This window comes from Tinamus guttatus, unplaced genomic scaffold (genome assembly GCF_059628265.1).
Source record: "Tinamus guttatus ecotype Peru unplaced genomic scaffold, ASM5962826v1 Tinamus_guttatus_pri_ptg000459l, whole genome shotgun sequence".
Taxonomy (NCBI): domain Eukaryota; kingdom Metazoa; phylum Chordata; class Aves; order Tinamiformes; family Tinamidae; genus Tinamus; species Tinamus guttatus.
In genome coordinates this window covers 8568213-8591676 of record NW_028288993.1, presented here as the reverse complement: position 1 = coordinate 8591676, position 23464 = coordinate 8568213, and the positions used below count along the sequence as shown (strand labels likewise).

General features: G+C 39.7%; 1 protein-coding gene across 1 annotated transcript in view; it reads right to left on the bottom strand.

Annotated features, from left to right (window-relative positions):
* The window catches only part of TMEM132D (transmembrane protein 132D), a 209190-nt gene that overhangs the window by 110225 nt on the left and 75501 nt on the right, over nt 1-23464 (bottom strand). The window contains exon 3 of the mRNA XM_088532496.1: nt 14790-14936. Within this exon, the coding sequence (XP_088388622.1) occupies nt 14790-14936 (147 nt within the window). The remainder of the gene's footprint in view (nt 1-14789; nt 14937-23464) is intronic.

Sequence of the window (23464 nt, the reverse complement as noted above, 5' to 3'; positions counted from 1 at the left end):
GCCCCAGCTATATCACCTGCCTTCATACTCTAAGTCAGCTGCATTTTGCACCCTCCAGAGAAATTGAGGGAAAACCAACAAATTTCCTGGCTGGAGGTGTAACTACTAATGTGCTAACCTTGGAGGAGCAGGTGCTGGTAATTAACACTACTCATCTCAGCTCTGCACAACTCTTATGCCCTGAATACCTTCATCTGCAACATGGAAACATTCTCTAACCTGCTCTTAAAGGCCACCAGTGCCTCCACAGTTCCTTTCTCCCAGCACTGTAGAAGCTCCCATGCTCATCAGAAGATCCCTTCTTCTTTACAGCTGCATGTTTTTCACTGATTTCTATTCATAAAGCACTTGTAGGTTGGCTCTGCCAGCCTGGGATAATAAATACCACCACCAGTCCAACAACCATTTCTTAACTAGCATGTAGTGGCTCTGAGCAGCCAGCAACACCCTCACCTGCACAAGAAGAAAGAACATCCTCCACTGGAAGACCTGATCTTCTAGCCTCCCTTGTCACCCATCACATACAAATTAGGCCTCCAGGGTCATCCCCGCAGCCAGGCTGTGCTCTATTTCAGCTAAGGTCAGCTGCTCTCCTTCCAGGGACAAGTTTTGACCAAACTTATATTTTTCGTCAGTTAGATTATACGACATCCATGCTTTATCAGCTCTCAGAGTGCTGCAAAGAGAGATGTATTTATAAATAAGTCTCGGTTATGAAAAATGAGAGGATGAAAAGGGCAGCTGCACTGAATGTGTTATCCAGGTCAGGATGCAGCTGCAGCATCTCATTCGGCAGCCAGGTAGCTCAATCCTCCTTGTAATTGGGGGCACCAGCCTGGAGCAACCGTGTTCTCATGTAGCGGAGAACACGGTGCAGCTCCAGGAGGGAGCACAGGCCCGTGGTGAAATCTGGGAAGGAGCTGGGAGCCCAGGAAGCACCTGCTGGTCCCACTCCACTAAATAGAAAATTTCAGCAGGCCAATTGCCTGCACAGCTCTACCACATGGCCCATTGATGCTGGTGCCTGAGAGATACAAGCTTCTGGTCCAGATTTTTCCATAATTAGCTATTAATAAGAATTCAGCTGGAGACTCTCTTATGTCTCTTTCCCCTCTACTCTCTGCCTATTTTCATAAAACATATAGGAATATGCTCTGTTGCTGCTAAATTTGAAACATGCAGCACAATAGCATAAGGCTTATTTCCTTAGGAGACCTCCTTGAACTCCCTCCTTTTTCTCTAAGAAAACACAAAAATTTGGTAAAAATTGACCTAGCGATATTTACTTGCTTTATTTACTTCATTAAAAATGACAAATCTAATATTTAGTTTGCACATGTAAAGTACTGGCAAATGTGTTTATGACATAAATAAGCATAAATTTGGAAAAAAATTGTCAGATATACCTATTATTAGCAAAGTATCTACATAGCACAGTAAAGAACTTGAATATATACTTTATGTCGGTTGACATCTCTGTAAAACAGGAGGAATATTATAACGTTAAAAATAGAAGGCATAAATATTGTTGACTTGTAAACAAAAAATACAGTAATATCCATAGGGTTTAGAAACAGCATGCAAATTAAGACCTAATGCAAGTACAGAACAATTTCACATTTTACATGGTGGGAGGGGGGAAGCTTGAAAAAATAATTTGACATATTAATGCATATTTGTTGAGAAGTGGTTAGCACAACACAAATTTAAGGTGATGTTGGAATTGTGATTGCCTAATAACACATAAATAAGTACAAATAATTCATATTATACTAGTCAAAAATTATTGTTAAGGTTTGAAGTGCAGCTGTACTGATTTCAGTTGAATTTCGGTTAAATTTTGTTCTAAACTTTGTGCTCTCCATTTCACAAGAAAATACTCCTAAAATTGTCTCCAAATTCCCTCCCACCCCAGGCTTTTTCTGGAGAAAAACCAAAAAACAGTAGAAGGTGAGCACACTCCTTTGTAACACCACCACCTTTCTTTTTCCCTGAAAACTTTCTTTTTTTCTAAGTCCTCACAGCTCCAGGCTCAGCTTTTGCTGGAGCTGACGGGAGCACAAGCTGCTATGGGCAGTGCCTCCCCATTTGCTTCATCTCTTGGAGCAAGCCCTTGTAATGACACTTGCTTCTATCACAGCACAAGAGATAGGCACAGATTCCTGCACACCTGTGAGAACATTAAATCCCTCCCAGCTGCTGCCCACGGAAAATCAAAAAAGCACTGAATTAGTCTTCATACCTTTTTTCTAGACCTGCTTACATGATAGACCACCCTCTGTATTGCTGCTTTCCACTAACGCCCTCCTCTAAACACCTTTTAATGGAGCACATGGCCCGTTAGCTTTAATATCACCATTTAGTGACAATTAAGGAAGAGATATATCCAGCAGAATAAATCAAAACTTGACATAGTCAACTCTTCAAAACGTCCCTTAGTCTTCTGGACAATTTCAAGTTTGGCCAGTTATTTCATTTGGAGATGGGACCAAGACAGCCACTTCTTTCCCCTCCTCTTTTCCTCTTGCAAAACAACTGTGATGGGAACATTACCTGCCTTGGCTCCAGCCCCTGTCCCAAAGGCAGGAAGCCAGAAATGCCACTTTTTTCAGAGCTAATTACAGAGAGCACGTAGAGCTTCTTGCTCCCCTGGCTCAACAGACAAATTGACTTTCTAATTTTAGAACAAAATAGGTCTGCACACTCACAGCACAGAAATGCTACTTTTTTGCTAGGTCTGAGCCCAGACATTGCTTCCAAAAATTACAGCATCCAAGTGAATTAGGATTTGTCATGAAAAATGGTATTTAGGATCACTGCCCCACAACCAGATGTTCCAACAACCATCTTTAGGACTGCTTGTTCGTTGGGAGATCCCTTCCCTGCAGCATTCCACATAGATCCCTGGAATTGCCTGGATTTAGAGGCAGGTGGCAGGCAGGGCTGAGCAGCCTGTCTGCTTCCAGAGTGGATTAACATGGGGCTGCCTGCCAAGGGGGCCCGTGCGTCCCGCAGCATCGCGCAATCTCTCCGGGCCAGCCCCAAAGCAGCATTCCCTTCCTCACCACGACTCCACTTCCCCATTCCCTTCCTCAGCAGCAATCCCTTCCTCACCACGACTCCACTTCCCCATTCCCTTCCTTAGCAGCATTCCCTTCCTCACCACGACTCCACTTCCCCATTCCCTTCCTCAGCAGCATTCCCTTCCTCACCACTACTCCACTTCCCCATTCCCTTCCTCAGCAGCATTCCCTTCCTCACCACGACTCCACTTCCCCATTCCCTTCCTCAGCAGCATTCCCTTCCTCACCACGACTCCACTTCCCCATTCCCTTCCTTAGCAGCATTCCCTTCCTCACCACTACTCCACTTCCCCATTCCCTTCCTTAGCAGCATTCCAGCAGTGCTTTCCAAGCCCCTGCACATGCATCCGGCTAACTCCCCCCTATGACTCCACTCAGCAACAAAGGTATGTATGGAAAAAAGGACCCAAATAAGGGGAAATTCTCATGGCTCCGGCTCTGCTCCTAGACAAGTCAGGGAGCTTAGAGACTGGCTACTCTACCTGCCAACAGAATATTAAAAAATTAAGCTACATTTTTCTAATGTTAGGGTTGCAAAACAACAATGTAATTTAGTCCTTCACGTGATCACATTGCAGAGATCTTCACATTCTGTCTTGTCTCCATCATTTGCTTCTCTCTCTTTCCTCTGCTCCTAGCACAACTCTTCCTTCTCCATTTCAAAAAGTTCAGTTTCTTGTATATTTTTGCTGTGGAAAATAAATTCTCACTCCTTCAAGTGAGAGGGAGATCACAGCATTATCTTTCACCTCTATTGGCCAGCAAATCTACATCTGTAGGATTGCGCATGTCAGTTCACACACTCAGATAATTCTTCTACCTAACAGCTGGCTTTGCCTATCTGATAATTGCACGTTCTCTTACAAACTTAATTCTTCCATAATTTGTATGTTTCTTAAAGAAGCACCTGAATTATGCTTAGCAGCTCATTAGGATTGCTTCTGATTTGTTTACAAGCTGTGATTACAATTACAGAGTAAAATCTTGTGTATTTTTTTTCCCCAAGAAGCAGAAGAATCATCTCCTTCCCTAAACAAGATTAATCCTTTAAATCCCTGAATAGGAGATATTTTACTAGAGAGTTACATAAGCATAATAAGAGAGATAGAAGCAGAATCTGAAAGTCAAGAGCAAAATAGTGCTTTTAACAAAACAACTGCTGATTCCCACCATCTCAAAGGCTTGATGTGAAGGCTGCATTTCTGAAAGCATGTATTTATACCCATGCACTAAAGACAGCTGAAATCTTGATCATTTGCTGCTTAGAGCCACTGCAAACAGGATTTACTTTCATGTCATTTATGAGAACAAAATCTTGATTTTGAATAAATAATAATTTTTTATCAAGATATTGTAATTCTCTTTGAGACTCTTAGGGACTAAGTCTGTGGTTTACATCATTGAAATATATAAAACAAATGTGGAATACACCCACAGCCTCTGCCTTTCAGAGAAAACATGTCCTTGGGCATCGTAAGAGCATAAAGTCAAAATTGATTCAATCTATAAAAATTGAAAAAGAATTGCATATAGACTCTATGTATGCTCTGAGCATGCACATGTATCTCTAACAAAATATAGGTATCACAGGGTCATTGGGAGCTTATTACTTGTGACTTTTGATAGCTATGAAATAATTAAGACCATTCAAAATGCTTTGTTGTGGCATTAACTGCTCAGTAGCTGACAGCTTTGCAAAATAACAAATTATTCAGATATAAATCTCCACATCAGAAGTCTACCTGAATTTAAATTTTGGTGAAAAATCTTGTTAAAATTGCAACCATAGTACAGCTTGCATTATGATTTAGTAGAATTGCATTACTTGTTCCCATCAAAAGGTTTCAGAATAGGAGATAAACATTTTTTTTTTAAATAAAAGAACATTATACTCGCTCTGTGCTTTCAAGAGAACTTAAAATCTGGCAAATATCCTTGGGATATTTGGGTATCCTTTGGATATACTTTGGACTTTGCCTCCAAAATGCAAATCTGCACTTTGTTTTCCCTAGGAAAATCTGAAAAATCACCTAAATTTCCAAACTATAAGATGCAGGTAGAGGGGAGGGGTGAGTAGAAATAATTTTGAAAAATATCACGGAGAACCTTGTCTGCCAAATACTCCTCTGCCCAGAATCCTATGGAAAAAAATAGCATGTGTTCATGTAAGTAAAACTGTTTTTTTAATGAATATGCATGAAAGATTAATTCTAAGATGTCCTAATTTCTAAAACTTTCGAAAGCTTGCCTGCTATAGATGTTGGCAGATGTTTCATACATGCATCTATGCATGTCATACTTATTATATTTATTGAAACTGTGATAATCTGAACATGATTTTCTTCTTTTGTTCTCTCTGGGCCTGTTGCCTTCCTTTACATAAAAAGATCTGCGTGTGGCTGTAAGAAAATTAATTGCCTTCCACAATTAACAGGAAGATACCTCTCAGAGGAAACATTTCATAATCGATGCATTTCCAGGTATAATATTTGCCACCTAGGAATAGATTAATTGGATTGAAAATTATTCAGGCTAATTATTTTCCTTCCAGGATAAGATTAAACATACGATTCAAAGAAACTGAAAAATGAGGAATTTCCACTCGGCAGTTTATATTCTTTGAGGCTCGAGCTATGTACCATACACGACATTTGCTGCAACGTTGGCTCTTCAGTGACCAGCTCTTGATGCATGGGGCCCGGTGTCCTAGTGCCTTTGGCCCATTTATCCCCACAAAATATATCCTTGGCCTCTTATTCTCATGGCCTTCAGCTTTAATATGGGTGAAGGACACACGTGCACTTGCTGCTGCTACCATAAATGAACATACGAAGGCTGGGAAGCATTGGGATATAACGGCAATGGGAATTTTTAAAATATTAGAAATAGATGCTTTGGGATTGATTTTACAGTTGATTTAGAAAGGCAGCGTAAGAAATAGAAGCTGAAAGCTATATAGTCTTACTTTCTACGCTATAAATTGAATAGCTATACTGTTCCCCGGTCCCCACGCCAAAATTCACAAAACTAGGGCTTTCGGGAAGATCCCAGCGGATAAAAGTTCTTTAAAAAAGATAGTATCTTGTCAACATCAAAGGTATTCTACAGATATTTCAGAAAAAGCTGTGTAAAGCCGGGCAGGACTTCCTTCAATACGATAAGAAAGGCTGGAAACAGTGGTCACCAGTCAGCCACTTGCCCATTTGAATATTAAAGCCTGAAACTAAGAGTAACTAACACATTTACAAAAGTGCAAGCAATCCCCCAGTCATCACCTAGACAGAGAAATTTCAAGCACAGAGACAGCAGAACCAATGGATTTCTTCATCTTTTTGCTATTTGTGCAGAAATTAAGAGGTGGAGTGCTCTTTATCCCATAGCTACATGCACAGGTTGGCTGCAGCTGAACCATGAGCCATCTGGGCTGGTCCTGGATTGCAGACACAGCAACTGACTGTCAGTTATCCAAATTAACATCGGATCTGATCTAAAATAATATTTATGCTTCTTGCACGAATAAGCCTAGAGTTCTCAGGATGGCTGCATACAAAAGGCAAACTTAACCCTAAACATTTCTGCATCTTGCCAAAGGATCAACAAGCTCCATTACGTGACACAGAATATATACAGTCTGGTTCCCCGCTCCTGTAAAATGTGCCTTTGTCTAACTTACTATGTAACACATTTTCCAGTCATTCCTTGCTCAATTTTGTGGCAAAATATCATACACAAAACATGCCATTCTAAACTTGCACGACCATAGATTTCAACTTAAAAGACTCAGGCGCTACAGAAAACGTGCAAATTGAAAGCAGGCTCTATAGAACATGAAAACCTATATTTCAAATGCCACCTTAGGCTGGAACACATTTGTAGAAGACAGGAGTGTGGTGGTAGAGGTGGAAATACTGTTTGTTGCTGCAGAACAGCACGTGGCAGGAGGAATGACTCATATTGTGGGCTCCGTTTGGGTAACCCAAAATATCCAGCCATCAGCACGACAGCTCTGCCTGTTGAATCTCACACCTCATGGTTTTCTGTCCCATTGCTGGTTTTTACATACGTATATTTATGCACACATTTGTGTGTGTAGGCTGGACTCAACACTGATGTTCAGCATTAGAGCATCTCTAAAATTCAGCCGTTATCCAATCTGTGCCTTGATCAAGCTGGGCCAGCAGCCCTATCTTATCTCACAGAGGTGAACTAAAGGCAGAGAAGTGACCAAGGTGAATAAATTAATTAGATAAGGAGCGATATCTGCATCAACAGTTCATATAAACAACATGTACATCTTTAACATTGTGACTAGCTTGTGCATGTCATCAGTAAATCTATACATTAAGAGAAGGAGCCATAAAGTAATTCAAATGTCTGGTCAACTTCATCCTTGTACTCACAACTGGAATTTACTTAGGATTAGTCTTACAATATTATAGATACTAAACTGTGTTACATAATTCTGTTAATCTTTTGATCACTGGAAAAAGTCACAAAAGTCTGTGATAAAAGTCACAAAAAATGGGAATCCCCATTCCTCAAGGGCAGCAGGCATATTTTTAATTTCAGATCATTTTTAACTTCTTCCACCTAACTTTCTAACTCACTAAGTGGAATTACTCCTCCAAGGAAAAGAAAATCAACAGCTCCATTAAAGATACTTTAACATGACACATTTTTGCATTTAATAATACATTTTTTCATAGATAGAAGATGGCTTATGTGCTGTCTCTTTTTTAATAGGTAGCTAAGTGTTCTTGTCCCACTAGAATTATTATTATGAGCCCTGGGGCTTTTAAAGGTTTATGGACTACAGTGATAAGTACCATAAACACAGAGCAAGCGTGGTGATGATGAACCCTTAAGGTTCTTATGGGAAATCCTTCTTTCTCGGATTTAAAATGTTTGTTACACTAGATAAAACTGGGTAAAAATAAAGACACTAAATATGCATGAAAGTATCCAGACTGTTGTAAATGTCATTAGGTACTTAAATATCACATAAAAAGGAGGAGATTTCTGCAAGGGAGGTGGCAGAAATATCTGTACACACCTTCATATCAATCCAGGAGGGAGGTAGAATAGAGGACTGAGAGCTAAAGCATCTATGAGTGTCACTAGTCTCAGCCAGCAAACGATGCGTGCTTGGAGTCTTTCTCTCCAGTTGTTTTATTCCCAGTTTTGCATGTCAAGAACTCATAATGAATCATCATTTATTATCTGTGGCTTTTACAGAGAAAGATCATTTAACCTGAACAATTATAAAACCTTTAGGAGGGTCCCTCTAGACAGCGCTGGCATTGTAGCAAAGTCACTGTGGTCACTGTGCTAGGGAACATTACTTTATAGAAGGCACTGTACATCAAAGAAAACAAGCCTAATTACCAATACATCACAAAACTTTATGCATCTGGAGACCTTCTTGAAGTGCCAATAAAACTGCCTCCTCCCCTGTATGCATTATAATACGGTTTTTAGTTACATGATCGCCAGAGCTCTACCACAGGACTTTGCAAATTCATTTAAATAGTCTCTATTTTTTGAGCTACCATGATAATTGACAATGAAGATATTGCACCTCTTCTCAATTTCTTAGCTGACCTCATGAACAAGGGAATATGGAATACCTCTTATATATTTAATTATGATATTATTAGGAAACACACATGTGCAGTACTTTTTCGATCCTTCTTTCCATGATTACTTTTGTATATTAAAAAAAATCAATAATATTTAATCCAAAAATATTGAGGTGATAAAAAAAACCCCTGCCTATGATTTTCTCTCTTTCAGATGAGATAGAACAGGAAATTAAATTTGTCTCTCCTTTCAAGCGCTCCTCCTGCAGCCAAAATTCCTTCTGTTCAAAACTCTGCCCTGGGGTCACAGCTGAAATGAGTGGGGAGAGGTTAGCCTGATGCTAACATATGAGAAACAGGGAAATAGTCCAATTCAACTCAAAAAAGCTACTACTTCCCAGGATGTCCTTTGTTGTGACATTACATAGAATGCAGAATTTCTTCTCTGCCTTTTTGGATATGCAGATGTGGACAAGGTGTGGCGGACAGAAGAGCTGGAAGAGTCAGAAAACAGCCGTATTGCAGCAAACTCTGCCTGTGTCCTAACATTTTCTATTCTTTCTATTTTTATTCTTTCTAATACATAGTATGCTTGGAAAGCCATTATAGGAGCACTGTGCTGCTCAGGTACCCTTTGAAAAGGTCTAACTCTCTCCTATTCAGCCCAAAAGATCCCAGAAGTGATGGAGGGACATCACAGGGGCACTACTGAGAATCTCTTTTACTTTCCAGGCTGTTTGGTCCCGTAGTTGTGAACTGTGAAGCCATCCTCAAGCTCCATGCCAGCACTGTGGAACTACTTTCCATACACACATAGCAATGACAGAGGTTCGTTATTAGTTGGCAAATGCTTTGGAGAGTAAATTTTGCATAATTGGACATTAGTATTTCAAAAGGATACTCCTTGAGTGGGGGAACTTTATTTTTTCAGACTGCTTCAAGAGACGGTGTCAGCAATTCAGTGCTAATTGCCACTTTTCCTCATTATCAATAAATGCTCTGTTCCTAAACAAGAGAAGACAGGAATATCCTTCCCTTCTAAGGAGAATCCTTACGTTCAGCTGAGATTAAAGGGAACCTTCTTCTTCATAATGACAGCGGAATTGCCCTATGGTATCTCCTCCGTCTAAATGTCAGAGATACAAAGACCAAGTCCACCTCTAAGAGGCCAGGAGACCATTTACATGCCTTTGAAGTGCTTTCCTGCAATCTTTTTGTTTTTGAATGAATAAATCTGTTTCCCCTCCCCCCCAAAAAAAAGTGAAAAAGGTGAAAAAATCTCTCCTAATAATGTCTTTATCTAATGGTTGTTAGTTAATATTTCATGTTTTCTTTTGATTTGCTGCAAGATGACAACTTTTTCCTAGCGTAACAGCATCGGGTAAGACTATTTCAAGAAAAAAGGCTGGATTTCTTGGTAAATAAAATAGTTTACATTAAAAATGGAAAAAGTGGGTCAGCATGCAAAAGAATAATGCAGTGAGGGTTGTTACACCTCATAGCATAAATCTATTTTGTCTTGACATCGGAAAGGGTTCTCTCTCAAAGGACACATTTAAGTTTTAAAATAAGGTCTAAATGAGAAATTTTGAAACTAATTGCTTTCAAGCAGTGCAATGTAAACATGATTGCTGAGGTGTTCAGTACTTTCACATCATGACAACACTTAAGCTAGAGGTTTCCAGGAGCACAGGAAGGTAAAAGGAAAGCTCAAGCAAGCCAGAGTGAATGCATTCACACCTGGTCATCCCCCAGATGACTAGGGCATGGAAATTGCATTAAACTCTGGTATTTTGGAATCAAATTAACATCTTATCCTTCGCCTGACTTCACTGAGGCTGGAGTGATAACCAGCTTCTTAGGGCTTGACTGTTACTTTCAGAAAGTCATTCAAAACTATATAGAACATACTCCCCACACACTCTTTTCCACTCTGAATATAAGAATAAAAGGAAAATATTTTTTGTTTATGATTATAAGCCTTTTGCAAGCAGCTAGAATTCAAATACTGCTTTATCTTTTGAGGAAAGAAAATAATCTCTTCCATCATCATAAAAACACCCAAACATACAGCCTAAGCCAACCCTCTGCCACACTGCTTGTCCAATCTTTCTAATACCACACTTGAATACACTGTTTGAAAGCATGTATGATTTCTAAAATCTTTTTCTTGCTTCACTTTCATGATGACAAACTGGAGCCTATGTTATTCACACTATGAAGGGACAAACTGTACTGGGAATTATTTTTGCTTCAGCATGTATCTGTTTTGTAATTCCACTGAGTACAGAATTTTATCTTTCCCAATAATAACACATCTCTTGTTGATAAAGCCATGTGAATACATGAATAGCAAGGAAAAAGATAGTGATGACTTAAAGCATAAAACCAAGCTTATGAAGTATTTTCATGAACACCAACAAGATGCATAATATAATTATTGTGGCCATTAGGCTATTATTTATAACAAATTTCTTGCTTTTGTTGCTTCAGGATTAAAAAAGCCATACTATATTTTAGGATTATGGCACTCTTGAGAGTCTATCAAATGTACTGGCAGATGAAACAAGTAACAGAATAGGGCAGTAGCTCACTGCTGTTACAACATAAACACTAGGTGTTAAATAACTTAATATGAGATCCCATAATAGATTAGGAAGTGAGAAATATAGCACACTAAGGATAATGGTAGGAATGTAATAAAAAGTATTATGTAGGAAAATAGAAGGCAATGCTACCGTATGTTTTCCTGTCCTTTTTTAAAATCCAATATTGAATTAATTTCTTGTATTACTGAAGTGTTAAGAAAAAAACAAGTACTGGGACATAGGATCATGAGCTGTGTAGGAAAAAATAACAAATATAGCCCAGGAAACACTGCCACTGCCTCTTACTGCATCAATATTTGCACCCAAATTGTTTTTTAAAATATAGGTACTCCAAAATCTAAAGATGAATAAAATATTTTAAGACAATAATACTAGCATGGTCCCTATTAGCATCATATCAGCGAAGCTCACTCAATATCTCTGTGACAGCCTTGCTATAAGAAAGTGCAGTCAATCACATTTTATGAATGAGAAACTGAGGTCCTCTACACTTTCTCTAGATGCCCAACTCTCTCAAGTCATTAACAGTTTAACTGAAAGGCTCACTTGGAAAGCTCAGTAAATTTGCATCTTCAGCCACCTCCATGTTCTTCAAATCCATCCAATCCTGGTCATCTTCCAGTCACATAAGAAATACAGGAGGACAAAAGGGAATCTCCATCTTCCACATTTGGACATTTTCCTCTTTATTAGTCACAGCTAACACAGCAGAGATGCTAAACTTCAGATACACCAAGTAAACAACACTAACCCAGTAAAACTTTTTTGAAACATAATATTCTTTTAACCTCACTTTGCTATTCTACTTGCATCCTCATGTGAGGAATTAAGAAAATTGTATAGATTGAGACTCCTCGGCTCAACAAGTGTTTAAATATTTCTCAAGTCACAACAATTCTGAGCAACTGAATAATTCGCAGCACACAATTCTGGCTGGTTTGTGGAACTTTCTACATGGAAAGAGAGGGACAGAAAATGGATGAATCTTAGAGAAGAATGGAAGAACTGTACAGATGCTACAGATATTAAACCCATCCAATAATCTCATGGGTCAGGAATTAAGAGTGTTACAAAATTATTATTGTCCAAGAATGAAATCAGAAGAACTGGAGAGAACTCCATAATTGCTCCATCATTAATCTGGAACATGGTCACAAGCCTGTAATAAGGCAGGCACTGAGAACTTCAAATCATATTTGACAGATGGGTTTAATTAGTCATTCTCATACACACTCATAATATTTGCTGTTAATATTCATTCTAAAACACCCTGCTGGCTGTGATAATATTTATATGTTAATCCTGTTATGATAAGCTTTCAGTGCCAAAACCTCTCCAAATAAAATGAGTGATATATTTCAAACTTAGATAAAGAAATGTGCAGGCATCCTGGTTAAGTTTGTCACTTGCACAAGTGCCTCCTTAATCCGTGAAATTACACCTGTCACAGTAAGTTAACTTTATTAACACTACTTCCTGATCCATGTAAAACTATCAGAAACACAAAAGCACTGAATCTCTAGTTAATTAACATTGCCGCCTTTGCATTCATGTGATCAGATCTCTGTTTTTTAAGAGTAATTAAACAATATGCAAATAGAGCTTGTGGAATTTCTAAATGAACTATAGAGGCAAACAACTTGCCAAGTAGCATCAATATTCAACTGTTATTCATTGTGCATGTTTAGTGACAGCAAACGTATTAGATAAAGGAAAATTATTTCCTCCTCTCCTCCCCAAAAATACTGGGCACGCTCACATCCCATACAACAGCTGACCTTACTCCTTAAAAACAATAGCAAAATGTGACTAAATTTAATGAGGAAAACAATATACTGAATAATAGATTGCAAATATTTTATGCTTATTTACAAACAACGACTGAGGAGCTATAAACACCAAGTGTCAACCAAAGGAACTCAAATGGAATGTCAAAAAAGAGTTAGGAAGTGTCTTCTCTGGATTTTCTTTTCAGTGAAAATGAAAATATATCCCAGTTGGCGTTTATTTTAATCAACCTAAAGTCATGTTTAGAGAAAGCCTAAGAGAGCATACAGCAGCGATAACCACTGCATGAAAGGCACTTTTTTTGAAAAAAGAGTCGCTTTGAAAGCCGGTCACTGAATGATCAACAGTGAACTGAAAGAAGCTGCCAAGCTGCAGGTAACCCATGATGTTGTAGAACTACTTCCCCAACCAGGAGGAGAAACCAGGTAAATTCACTGCACAGACCCAACAAGGTAGAGCATGATGAAACCTGCCTGCTGAAGAAATCATTGATTCTGGTCCAATACCCACTGCAGACAATAGAAATTTACTCTCTTCAGATAACTTTGAATTGGAACTTTAAAGAATCCATCCAACAGGTTCTTTTAGAAAATAGACAGCTACAACCTTAGACACATATATGCCTTGCTACTTGACCAGTAAAAATGAGGCAGTTACTAGACAACATATAGGTTAGATGACACAGTATAGTCAGGATACTATATCAAGGAAATTGCACAGAAACTTAGTTTAATAAGGAACCAGGTCGCCACGCCACTTGAACGGCAACAAAGGAGAAAATCATTTATGTAATGATTCTGAAAGGAAGCTCTTCCCTTCCTCTCTTTTCTTCATCCTCCCAAAAGACATGATGCTTCCTAATTATGAGGTTCAGAAGATTTTTATAAAAAACTCTAAATCGCATAGTAAATTTCCCAAACCTGTAAAAAGTTGCAAAAAATTGACAAGTGAATAATAGCAAAATTGGAGCTCCCTTGTTATAAGGTGATTTTTTTTTCCCCAAACTGTGATGTCAAAGTGTCTTAATACATATACAGCCTGTCAGATCCTTATAAATATGTACCTGACATGCACGTCCAGAAAGAGTGGACAAGCAGCAGCAAAAAAAATATAAAAATGTATTCACTAAAATAACGAGCTGAAACGCAGCGGAAATAACGAGGAAATAACAAGGAAAACGCAGCTGCCAGATGAGAGCTGCTCAGGAGAATCAACGTTCAGTGTAAGTGGTGGCACAACGGGAATGTAAGGAGGAAGACCTATTTTTCATTGCAGATTAAAAATTCATATAAAATTCACTAGCAGAAACGTGGGTTTGATACATAGAATATATTTTAGTCTCCTCTGGAAAGCTTAAGATCAACTCCTCTCCTCATAACTAGCAAGCGCCTGCTGTAATGCCTAGCAGCAAATGATTTGAAGAGATTAAACTAGTCAGAATTAAATTCAAAGATATGAAATATCTTCTTCAAATATTCTGTGACAGCAATATTTCCTGGTAGTTTTCACTTCCCTTGAGTATGAAGACTGAATAACATTTTTGTTTAAAGCATATGTGATTAGCAATGTAAGAGTTAGCAATGCACTACAAAATAAAAACAGCCTCAGCTTTCCAAAAACACACTCGCGGGCATACTTAGACACTAATAAAATTAATTAAAATAATGGCAAAATGAGTGAAAAAAACTCACTGTCAGTTAGTAAGAGATGGATTGCTGGAAATGACCTACCTGTTTTCAGAGGTAGCAGATTTCCTCTGGCAAACAATAACAGCTGGTGCATATTTCCCCGTGTAACCCATGTTCTCTCTGATGTCCCATACGTATGGGCTGCTGGCTCGAACACTGAAAACATTCACACCTTTCTTCACCTTTGCTCTAAGGGAAACAAGAGGATATTCCACCAATTAGACACAAAGCATCAGTTTAATTTGTTACTTACTTCATCATCATCTTCTCACTGACCCACAGAAAATGCTACCACTCATTAGCTCACTCGACAGTATTGCAAGGAAAATAGATGAGATTTAAAGAAATGATATTAAGATAAAAACCTTGCTGAATTAATAGTAATTACAACTTTAGCCATGTCTGAAGTGCAGGGTGGACATGTTCTGGTGTGCACTCCTCGCTCCTGTTCTTCCAGCATTAAGATCATGGGCACCACTTGCCCCAAAATTAAGTCAGGTTTTTGTTGTGATTTTTATCTGGAGTCAGGAACTGAAAACGTTTCCTGGGTCTTGGGACATACAAAGCCTACACTGACTCTCAGTTACTCAGAGTGAGGACATTCCATATCTTTGCTTCCAATTTCACCATCAAGTCCATAACAATTCTTCATTTCCTTTCAGCACTGTTGCTATAGCTGCTCTATAGGCTCTGATCCTAAAAAATACTTTGCATATGGTTAGTCTTCCAGAAGGGAGCAGTTTCTTTCCAGTTTGAGCTCTCTATTTCCATGCACAAGATTAAACTGCAAGAAAAGCTGCAGGACAAAGTTTTTCACTCATGATGACAAGACCAGCTATAACTGAGAAGTACTTTATAATTCTCATATCCTAGCACAATACTCCTGCTTTCAGTTACTAGTGGAGAATAGGAACAGTACACATTTTTCTAAAAATCCATTTTATTTCCCTCTGCAGGTGCTGTAATCCCTACTTCTCTCTCTCATTTTTCAACAAAGTGTTTCAACATTTGTCTTAAGACATTAGTGAATTATTCCATAGCTAGCTAATGTTGGCCAACTGAATGCATTAGGCATTTGTGGTGGTGTTAACTTTTGATTTCCAAATATGTTTACAAAAACAAAGACAATCCTGTGTGGTCAAAGAACCTCATATATGAGCTGTCAGGAAATAGCAGTTTAATTATATTTGCTTAAAACCTCATACACAATCTATTCAGAGTTATGGCAGGTTCTCAATTCTGAGGTTTTTTTTTTTTTTTTTTTGTATAAACAGCTGCTACCATGCAGAGATGCTAACATCAGGAAAACAAGAACTCCAGAACCAGCCTCCGTATGAAATTCCCTGTCTTTGAAGGACAACCTCAGCACAGAGCAACCACTCAGAGCCAAAAGGCCAAAGATGACATTGGCTCTCCTGAAACAACAGGATTCTGTTCCTGGACACCTATGTCCAGCTCTCAGAGTCTCCTTGGGCACCTGCATCAAGATTGCTCCAGCTGTGAGACCTCTGGAAATTGCAGATAAAGTTTTAAGCCTTGCATCAAAGCAGATGCATTCCTGTGGTTCAAAGTTGGGGGCACATTACAACTACTATATAAAAGCATAAACCACGTGGCTGACTACAAGACAAATGTTTTATGCATTTTATTAGCAAAGCTGGGAGGCGTTAAAGAAAAAGGCAGTGTAAGAGCTCACCACATTCTACCTTGCACTGTGGGCATTTGTGCAACGGCTGCGCCGTACACGGGGACGGAGACCTCAGTTCTGCCAAGTCAACAGCCACTCACTAAAAATCGTGGAAATTTCTCACTTCTGTCTTAAAAAGCAATATAGACAGCACAAAAGTGTACAAGCACAGAGACAATACTGATAATAAGTCTATTATTTTCTGTATGGATTCTGTCAATTACCAGAGTCCTGCAGCAAAGCAACAAAATGGACACAGAAGCAGAAAGACAAGTTTGTTTATCTGTGACATTCACATTACCCAGTGACAAAGTGCCATCTAGCACTGATTTCTAATGTTTCAAAACAAATGTACAGTCTTGCATATGCTCCTTAGGGTAATTGCAGTCTAAGGATCAGAATTTCCCACAGCAGTTTTTGATAAGATCTAATTTAGTCATCTATTAAAGTCTGAAACCTCTAATTTTATTGAAAACAAAAGCAGAACAAGATTGCTGTTTTCAACAGAACTAGAGGTTAGCAACTCTTTTTGAGAAGAGTCACTTAAATATACTTCTGTAATTAACAAAAGCTTCAGCTCCAGAGCAGCTTCTTGGGCTATCCACGTGCTGCTCTTGCTGATGTTGGGGACCCGCATGCTGCGATCACCCCATTTCCCAGGGCTTGACAATTACCCAGGAATGACCAGAATGAAACATGATTAATAATAACGTTAGTTATTTGTCAGCAGATTAGTGAAATGCATTGAATGAAAGCATGATGATGGCTGCCAGGGATCAATTCCTGCTTCTTTAACTCAACTTTTCCATAGTTGCTTGATCCAAACATGCTGCTTCACACCAGTGTGCTGCCCCAAGACTTGCAAGCAGCTCCACCTCCACAAACCCCCTGTGACAAAGCAAAACTTGGAAGAGCTCCACCCTGAAAATCCGTCCGTGCTCAGGGGATGTAAAGCCAGGGAAGGGGAAAAAATAAAATAAAATAAAAGAGGTGTAGAAGGAACCCCCAGAATCAATACCTCACACTGGAAATCAAACAAATACATCTCCTAAGTGCATAAAGACAGGGATTCCCAGTTCCATACCCTGACCCGCTAGGCACCATGTTTACTCGAGTGATAAAAGAGGCTGCGACTCCACCACTTAAAATGCAGGCAATGTCCTTTTTCATTTATCAAAGTGTCTGCTTTAGCATCTCTCCACTTTTTGTAGTTTACAACCAGTTAGCGCTTAGCTTTCAGCCCCTGTCATTACTGCAGGCTGGTAATGGCTGTGAAATTGTTACTTAAGTGTGGTGTAAAGTGGAACAGCTGGCTGGTGAAAAATAACAGCATTACAGCACATGTGCTGCTAAGTGCTGCGGTAGGATGTCAACTGAGCACCGGGCTTGAAACACCACAGGGAATAGGGAAAAAAAGAGGGAGAGAAGGCACAAATTCCCCCTCCGAGGCATGTATGAAGAGATCAAGGACAAGGATGGCTTGGGAGCTGCAGAAATATTGCCCCAGGTGGGACTCCCTGTCCACATCTTGTGTCCTGCAGTGGGATGCCAGGGTCACACATCCCTCTGCTCTAAATAAACAAAGTCTCTAACCCCAAAACAGTGCTAAATAAAGATATTTTAAATCCATGACATTGATCCTGGTTTTCTATTACTGTGACGGCTCTGGGCAAAAACACATGGGAATTTTTCATGCGTCTTCTGCTGCACGAGCTTGCACCATGAAAGCAAAAAGGAGAAATGGGAGGCTATTAACATGGGTGCTGCCCCTGGTTATCGTGTTACCAGTGCTGATAGGAGGTGGCAGATAAATTGTGCACAGAGAGGCACATTTTTGAGAGCTTCTGGGCATGCAGCAGACGCTGCCATTCTTCAGCGTGCTCCAAATTTGCCTTTGCCATCGTATCTCCCCAAAGCACGTCTGAAATAACTTGAAGGGTTTCTATTTCTGTTTGTCTTTAAGTGCTTTTTATTGGCCAGAGCCTAATCTGAACTCTGCAATAGAGAGGAACCAAAGCAATATTTAGCTTTATAATATGACACTCTCCACCTTTGTACTGTAACAGCAGCAGTGGGGTTGGGAACCTCTTGCTGATACAACCTCTGGCACAAAACATCGCCTTATCGTCTCACTGTAACTCGTCTTCAAAATCAATGATGAGCAAAATGTGAATGGGAAAAGACAATTTTTAGCCTTCTACCATAAAGAGCTATGATGGCAAGCTGAGAAGTTGAGGAGGCTCCATCCTTGGGAATATACAACATCCAAGTGGACATGGTCCTGGACAACTTGCTCTAGCTGACCCTGCTGGACCAGATGATCTCCAGAGGTCCCTACCAGCCCCAACTACATTGTAAGTCTGTAAATTCAAGAAAGTTTTTTCCCTCAATAGGATACACTGGAGTACAAAGCAGTGTGGTTTGTTGATTTCAGAGAAGATGCCTCCACGTTTCTTCAGATTACACTAATAGTCTCACTGATTGAAAATCCACAGCAGAAGAGAATCGGGAGCCCCTGAGATACCGATGGAGTTAGAATAATTTATGGAGAGTGGTTTAGCACAACATAAGCTATTTAAAGCTGTATAATATACCCACAAACTCTTATTAAGGTCTGTGGTTTTCAGCCCTGTGAGACCGAAACCAGTTATCATTATGCATCACCATGAAAGCAGATTAAAATTAAATCAATCTGTTTATCTATGGGTTTGCAATGCAGCTTTTCCAAAGCATAACATGTTCTCTATCTAATTAACATTTCAGGAGGAAAAGCCCTTCCACCCAGCCACTAAGCCACCATAATTCAAATGGAGATATTACAGACAGAGAGAGAAGTTAACCCCAAAAGACTCACGTGAATTTATTAAAAAAAAAAAAAAAAAAAAAGTGAAAAGGCACAAGATCAATATAGGTTTCAAAACCTGAATTGTCCATATCATGAATTAAATAATACTGACCTCTTTGGAACACGGATCTCTGGACTTGACAGAATTCTACTTGGAGTCTGTGTACGTGCACACTATTGTGCATATGCACGTATACATTACATATCTGTACAAGCATTACACATATCCAGACATTTAGATTCTTACAGTTTACAAAAAGAAATTCTTATGAAAACTAAGTTGTGCAAGATGTAAAAATAACCAGTCTGTGGAGAATTAAGAGGAAAGATTGGACACAAAGTAATTCTAGGCAGAGTGCCAAATGCAAGCTCAGAAATCAAACCCAGTCAGTGGGTAGCACTGCACCTCTGTGGGGACCCCAGCAGATCCCACACATGACAAAAATCAAGAAGAGGTTTCTCATATATACCGTGCTTGTGCAGCAGCTGCACCCTTGGCCAGACCTCATCTTGTCAACAGTTCAGGGTGTCAAATAGGTGGCAAAGCAGTGAGGAAGAGGAGAGCAGCTATGTGTGCCCCAGGGTGGCCTTACACAATTAGATGCTCCTCGCAGGCAACATCTCTGAAACAGGATAGATAAGTCATGGCTGCTACTGCTGACAGTGTTCCCATTAGAGATGTCCTAAGGAGGCATTATTTTGTTAAGGGACAAGCCTCTATTCCCACCAGGACACAGATATAAATTATGAATTATAAGTGTAACGATGGAGGAGTTACTGTCTTAAGGTCAATAGCTACGGGTGAAGGCAAGGAAGGAAACCACAACCTGTCTTCTCCAAAATACTCAGCATATCCATGGCTATAATAGAGACTTACCGTCACCTCTCCCTGCTGCATGGCACTTTTTCACACAGGAGCAGATAATTGGGCAATAATGAGCAGTGATACTAACCAAAATATTTATGTATTCAAAGGTGTGAAGGAAAGTGTTTGTTTACAGAAATGAAAGATGAAGATAAATAGAGCTGCCTGCTGATCTAACATAGTTGGGAGCCCAGTGGACTGTTTCCAACTGCTGTTTAGAAAATAAATGCAAAAAATACATTGCAGATTCTGAAATACACCTTTCTAAACTACTTGTTAAAAAAAATCAAAAATACATTTCCCCCCTTACACACACAAAGCATCACACCCCCTCATTTCCTATCCAGGCATTAGCAGGACTGATGACAGTACCAGGTGGTAGCCTGTGGCTACCAACAAATTTTCAAATCAAGAAGGATAGAAAAACAAAGCTAATTTTGGCCGATTCTGCATGGTTTGGGCGATTTTGCCTATTTCAAAGGTGAGAAAAGAGTATCAGAGAGCTAGAAGGGACACTATAGCATATATTATACATAACATACATATAGGTACTCTATATACATTGCATATTAAATAATTTATATATCACATATATGAACTCTTTATAATACATTATAGAGAGAGACTTTCATCACTACTCAAATGGAAAGATGCCGCTAGTGATCAAACCTATAAGAATTTTGACTTATCCAGCAGGATTATCAAGCAGACTCCTCAGCCACAGCACACACTCCCCTGCACAGGACTCCTACCTGCCTAGTGTACAGTGAAAAAACATACAAAACATCCCCCTAATGCTCTAAGGCTGAGGCTAAACTGCAATTTGCAATGAAAATAATATCTGTGAGTAGCGCTCACACCTCAAAGACCTCCCTGACATGCTCCTGCCTGTTGCTGGAGGGGCTCAGCAGCATCCAAAGGCTTTGGAAGCCCAGGGCTCCTATGGCCACAGTGCAACCCGGCAGCGCGCCGTGCTCTGACCTCCTGCAACTCCCTGGGTCTTGATGAAGAACTCAGCAAATGCTCCAAGGAGCCATAAAATACACTCTTTATTAAGAAGTTTACTTCAAACTTCACAAGCAGGATGGCTGTGATCTACTCCCAATTCACAGTTTGAGGAGGAAGGAAACAACAGTATCAGTGCACAGTGAATGAGAAGATTACTTCAACAACGCTAACGAAGCCTGATCAGGGAAAATGAGTTAGCTCTGTTCCCTAGCAACTTCTCACAGCTGCAGAAAAAATCATTTTCTGGACATCACGGAAACTGCAAATACTTCAGCTCCCTTATAGAGGAATTTTCTCATCTATTGCCCATAAAGAGGCCCCTCCAGGAGGTAACAGGAGCAGTTTCCAGCAGGCTGGACCATTACATTAACTTGTGCCAGAATTTAAAAAAAGGCCCATAGATCAGTATGTATTGTTTGTCCTTCATTCAATGACGTGTATGTCAGATGTTCAGAAAATAGCATCAGAGAGGGAGAAAAACAACACATAACGGTCTCTGCTGCAAAAATCCTGATCCTGCAAACCCTTTTCATGGAAGTATTTTCTCTCTCAAGGGAGCAATTTTGCTGATTCCCAATGACATTACTTAAAGGTTTACAGAATCAGGTTTCCAGTAAAGAAAATGCAAACTCTGTATATAAGTAAAGGGTTCAGATTCTTCAATGGAGAAAAAGCCTACCTGCTCCAAAGAGTTGTGATTGCTGTAAAATGGATATTCACTAAGCAATTCCTCTTGAGATTTCTGCTATATACATAAAATTTTAGGTTGAAGACTATACATCTCTACTGACTTAACCACCTCCCTGACATCTGCACTAGTGACTACCAAAGCCACATTTTCTAAATAATAGCAAGGAATTCTGCTGCAGGCAAAGCCTAATGGCTCAGTGAAGCCACTGATGCAGAATGGAGTTCAATTAATACAATAATGACCCTGGCCAAAATTATTCTGTGTCCTTAATGTAGGGTACACACCACATTGTCTGCATCCAGCTGCAGCAGTTAACCCTAGTGCGTGTCAGAGCACAGTTATACTTGGGATTTTAGTACTGGAAGAATCATAGATGAGGACTTGGCTGATCTGGGCAGGCAGAAATAGAGATTTAGATTTATCTTAGAATTATATGAAAACCGCCTTGTCAACAACTTTCTAAGATGGAGCTATGCTGCAGGAACACAACGGTGGCTGGTAATCCTCTGTGCACACAAATCCTGAAAAACTAATAATTGCACTTCTCCTAGCCTCAAATTTCATGCATTTCCATTGCCTGTTTTATTCTCTTTAGGAATTTGTGTTTAAGAAAGATGAGGAGGAGTTTGATGCCCTTCATCGCAGCACAGCATCACTCTAAAGTGTCTGCTGTGGCACTCAAACACCCAGGAACCCTGCAGTGTCCACACAGCAGCGGCCAAAGTTAAGTGTCAAGAATACTGTGCAAAAGAGGGACAAGTAACAGCAAGTAGCACTGTTTCTTCTTACTAGAGGCTCTAGTTTACTTTAAAAAAAAAAAAAAAACTTCTGTAGCCAAAGCACAGCAGTAATCATCCAAACCCATTAACACCCTCATTCAGGTGCCACTAATTAAAACTCTCCAATCAGACCTGAACACCAGGCAGTGGTTTCAGAAAGGGAAAGGTTTGTGCTCCTGCTTGCAAGGTGGTAGGAGGAAACCTGTTGAGAAACATGAGTTGTAGCAGGCAACCAAAGCAGCACCACAAAGGATGAAATGGCTAAATGCAAAAGATTTGTCTTGCTAGAAAGTGCTTGGGGACACTCAGCCCCACCTGCTCCCTTTAAGGTCTCTGCATGAGCCCCAGCCTAGCTCTGCAACACACTGGAACCAAAGTGAATTGAGGTCAGCAGGATATGTAGGAAATGTCGGTATTTTGATAACTGGGTTAAAATTCACAATCTAAAAGAAACATCTAATTATCTTTTTAACAAAACAGACCTAAGATAACAATAGTCTTGATCTTTACTTGGGAGATTCAAAAGGATAATAGTCCCGCAGAGCACAACAGGACAAGGAAGGAAAGTATCATCCATGGAAGGACATAGGAGGGCAAAGTAAACTCACATCCCAGACACCATTCACCTTTTAAAGTTTATGCATTTATTTTTAATAGCATCAATGCAGAGGGCAGACCTCGGCTTCCCAAAGAACATATTCCCAACTGCAGTTGGGCTTTTTCTGCACAAAACATGCATAGAGTGCTACCACTTTGAAAATCACACCATCACACCCCCAAACGGCAGAGAGGCAAATGATGAATTGATATACGTGACAATAAAGAATTTGATCCAAAATCTA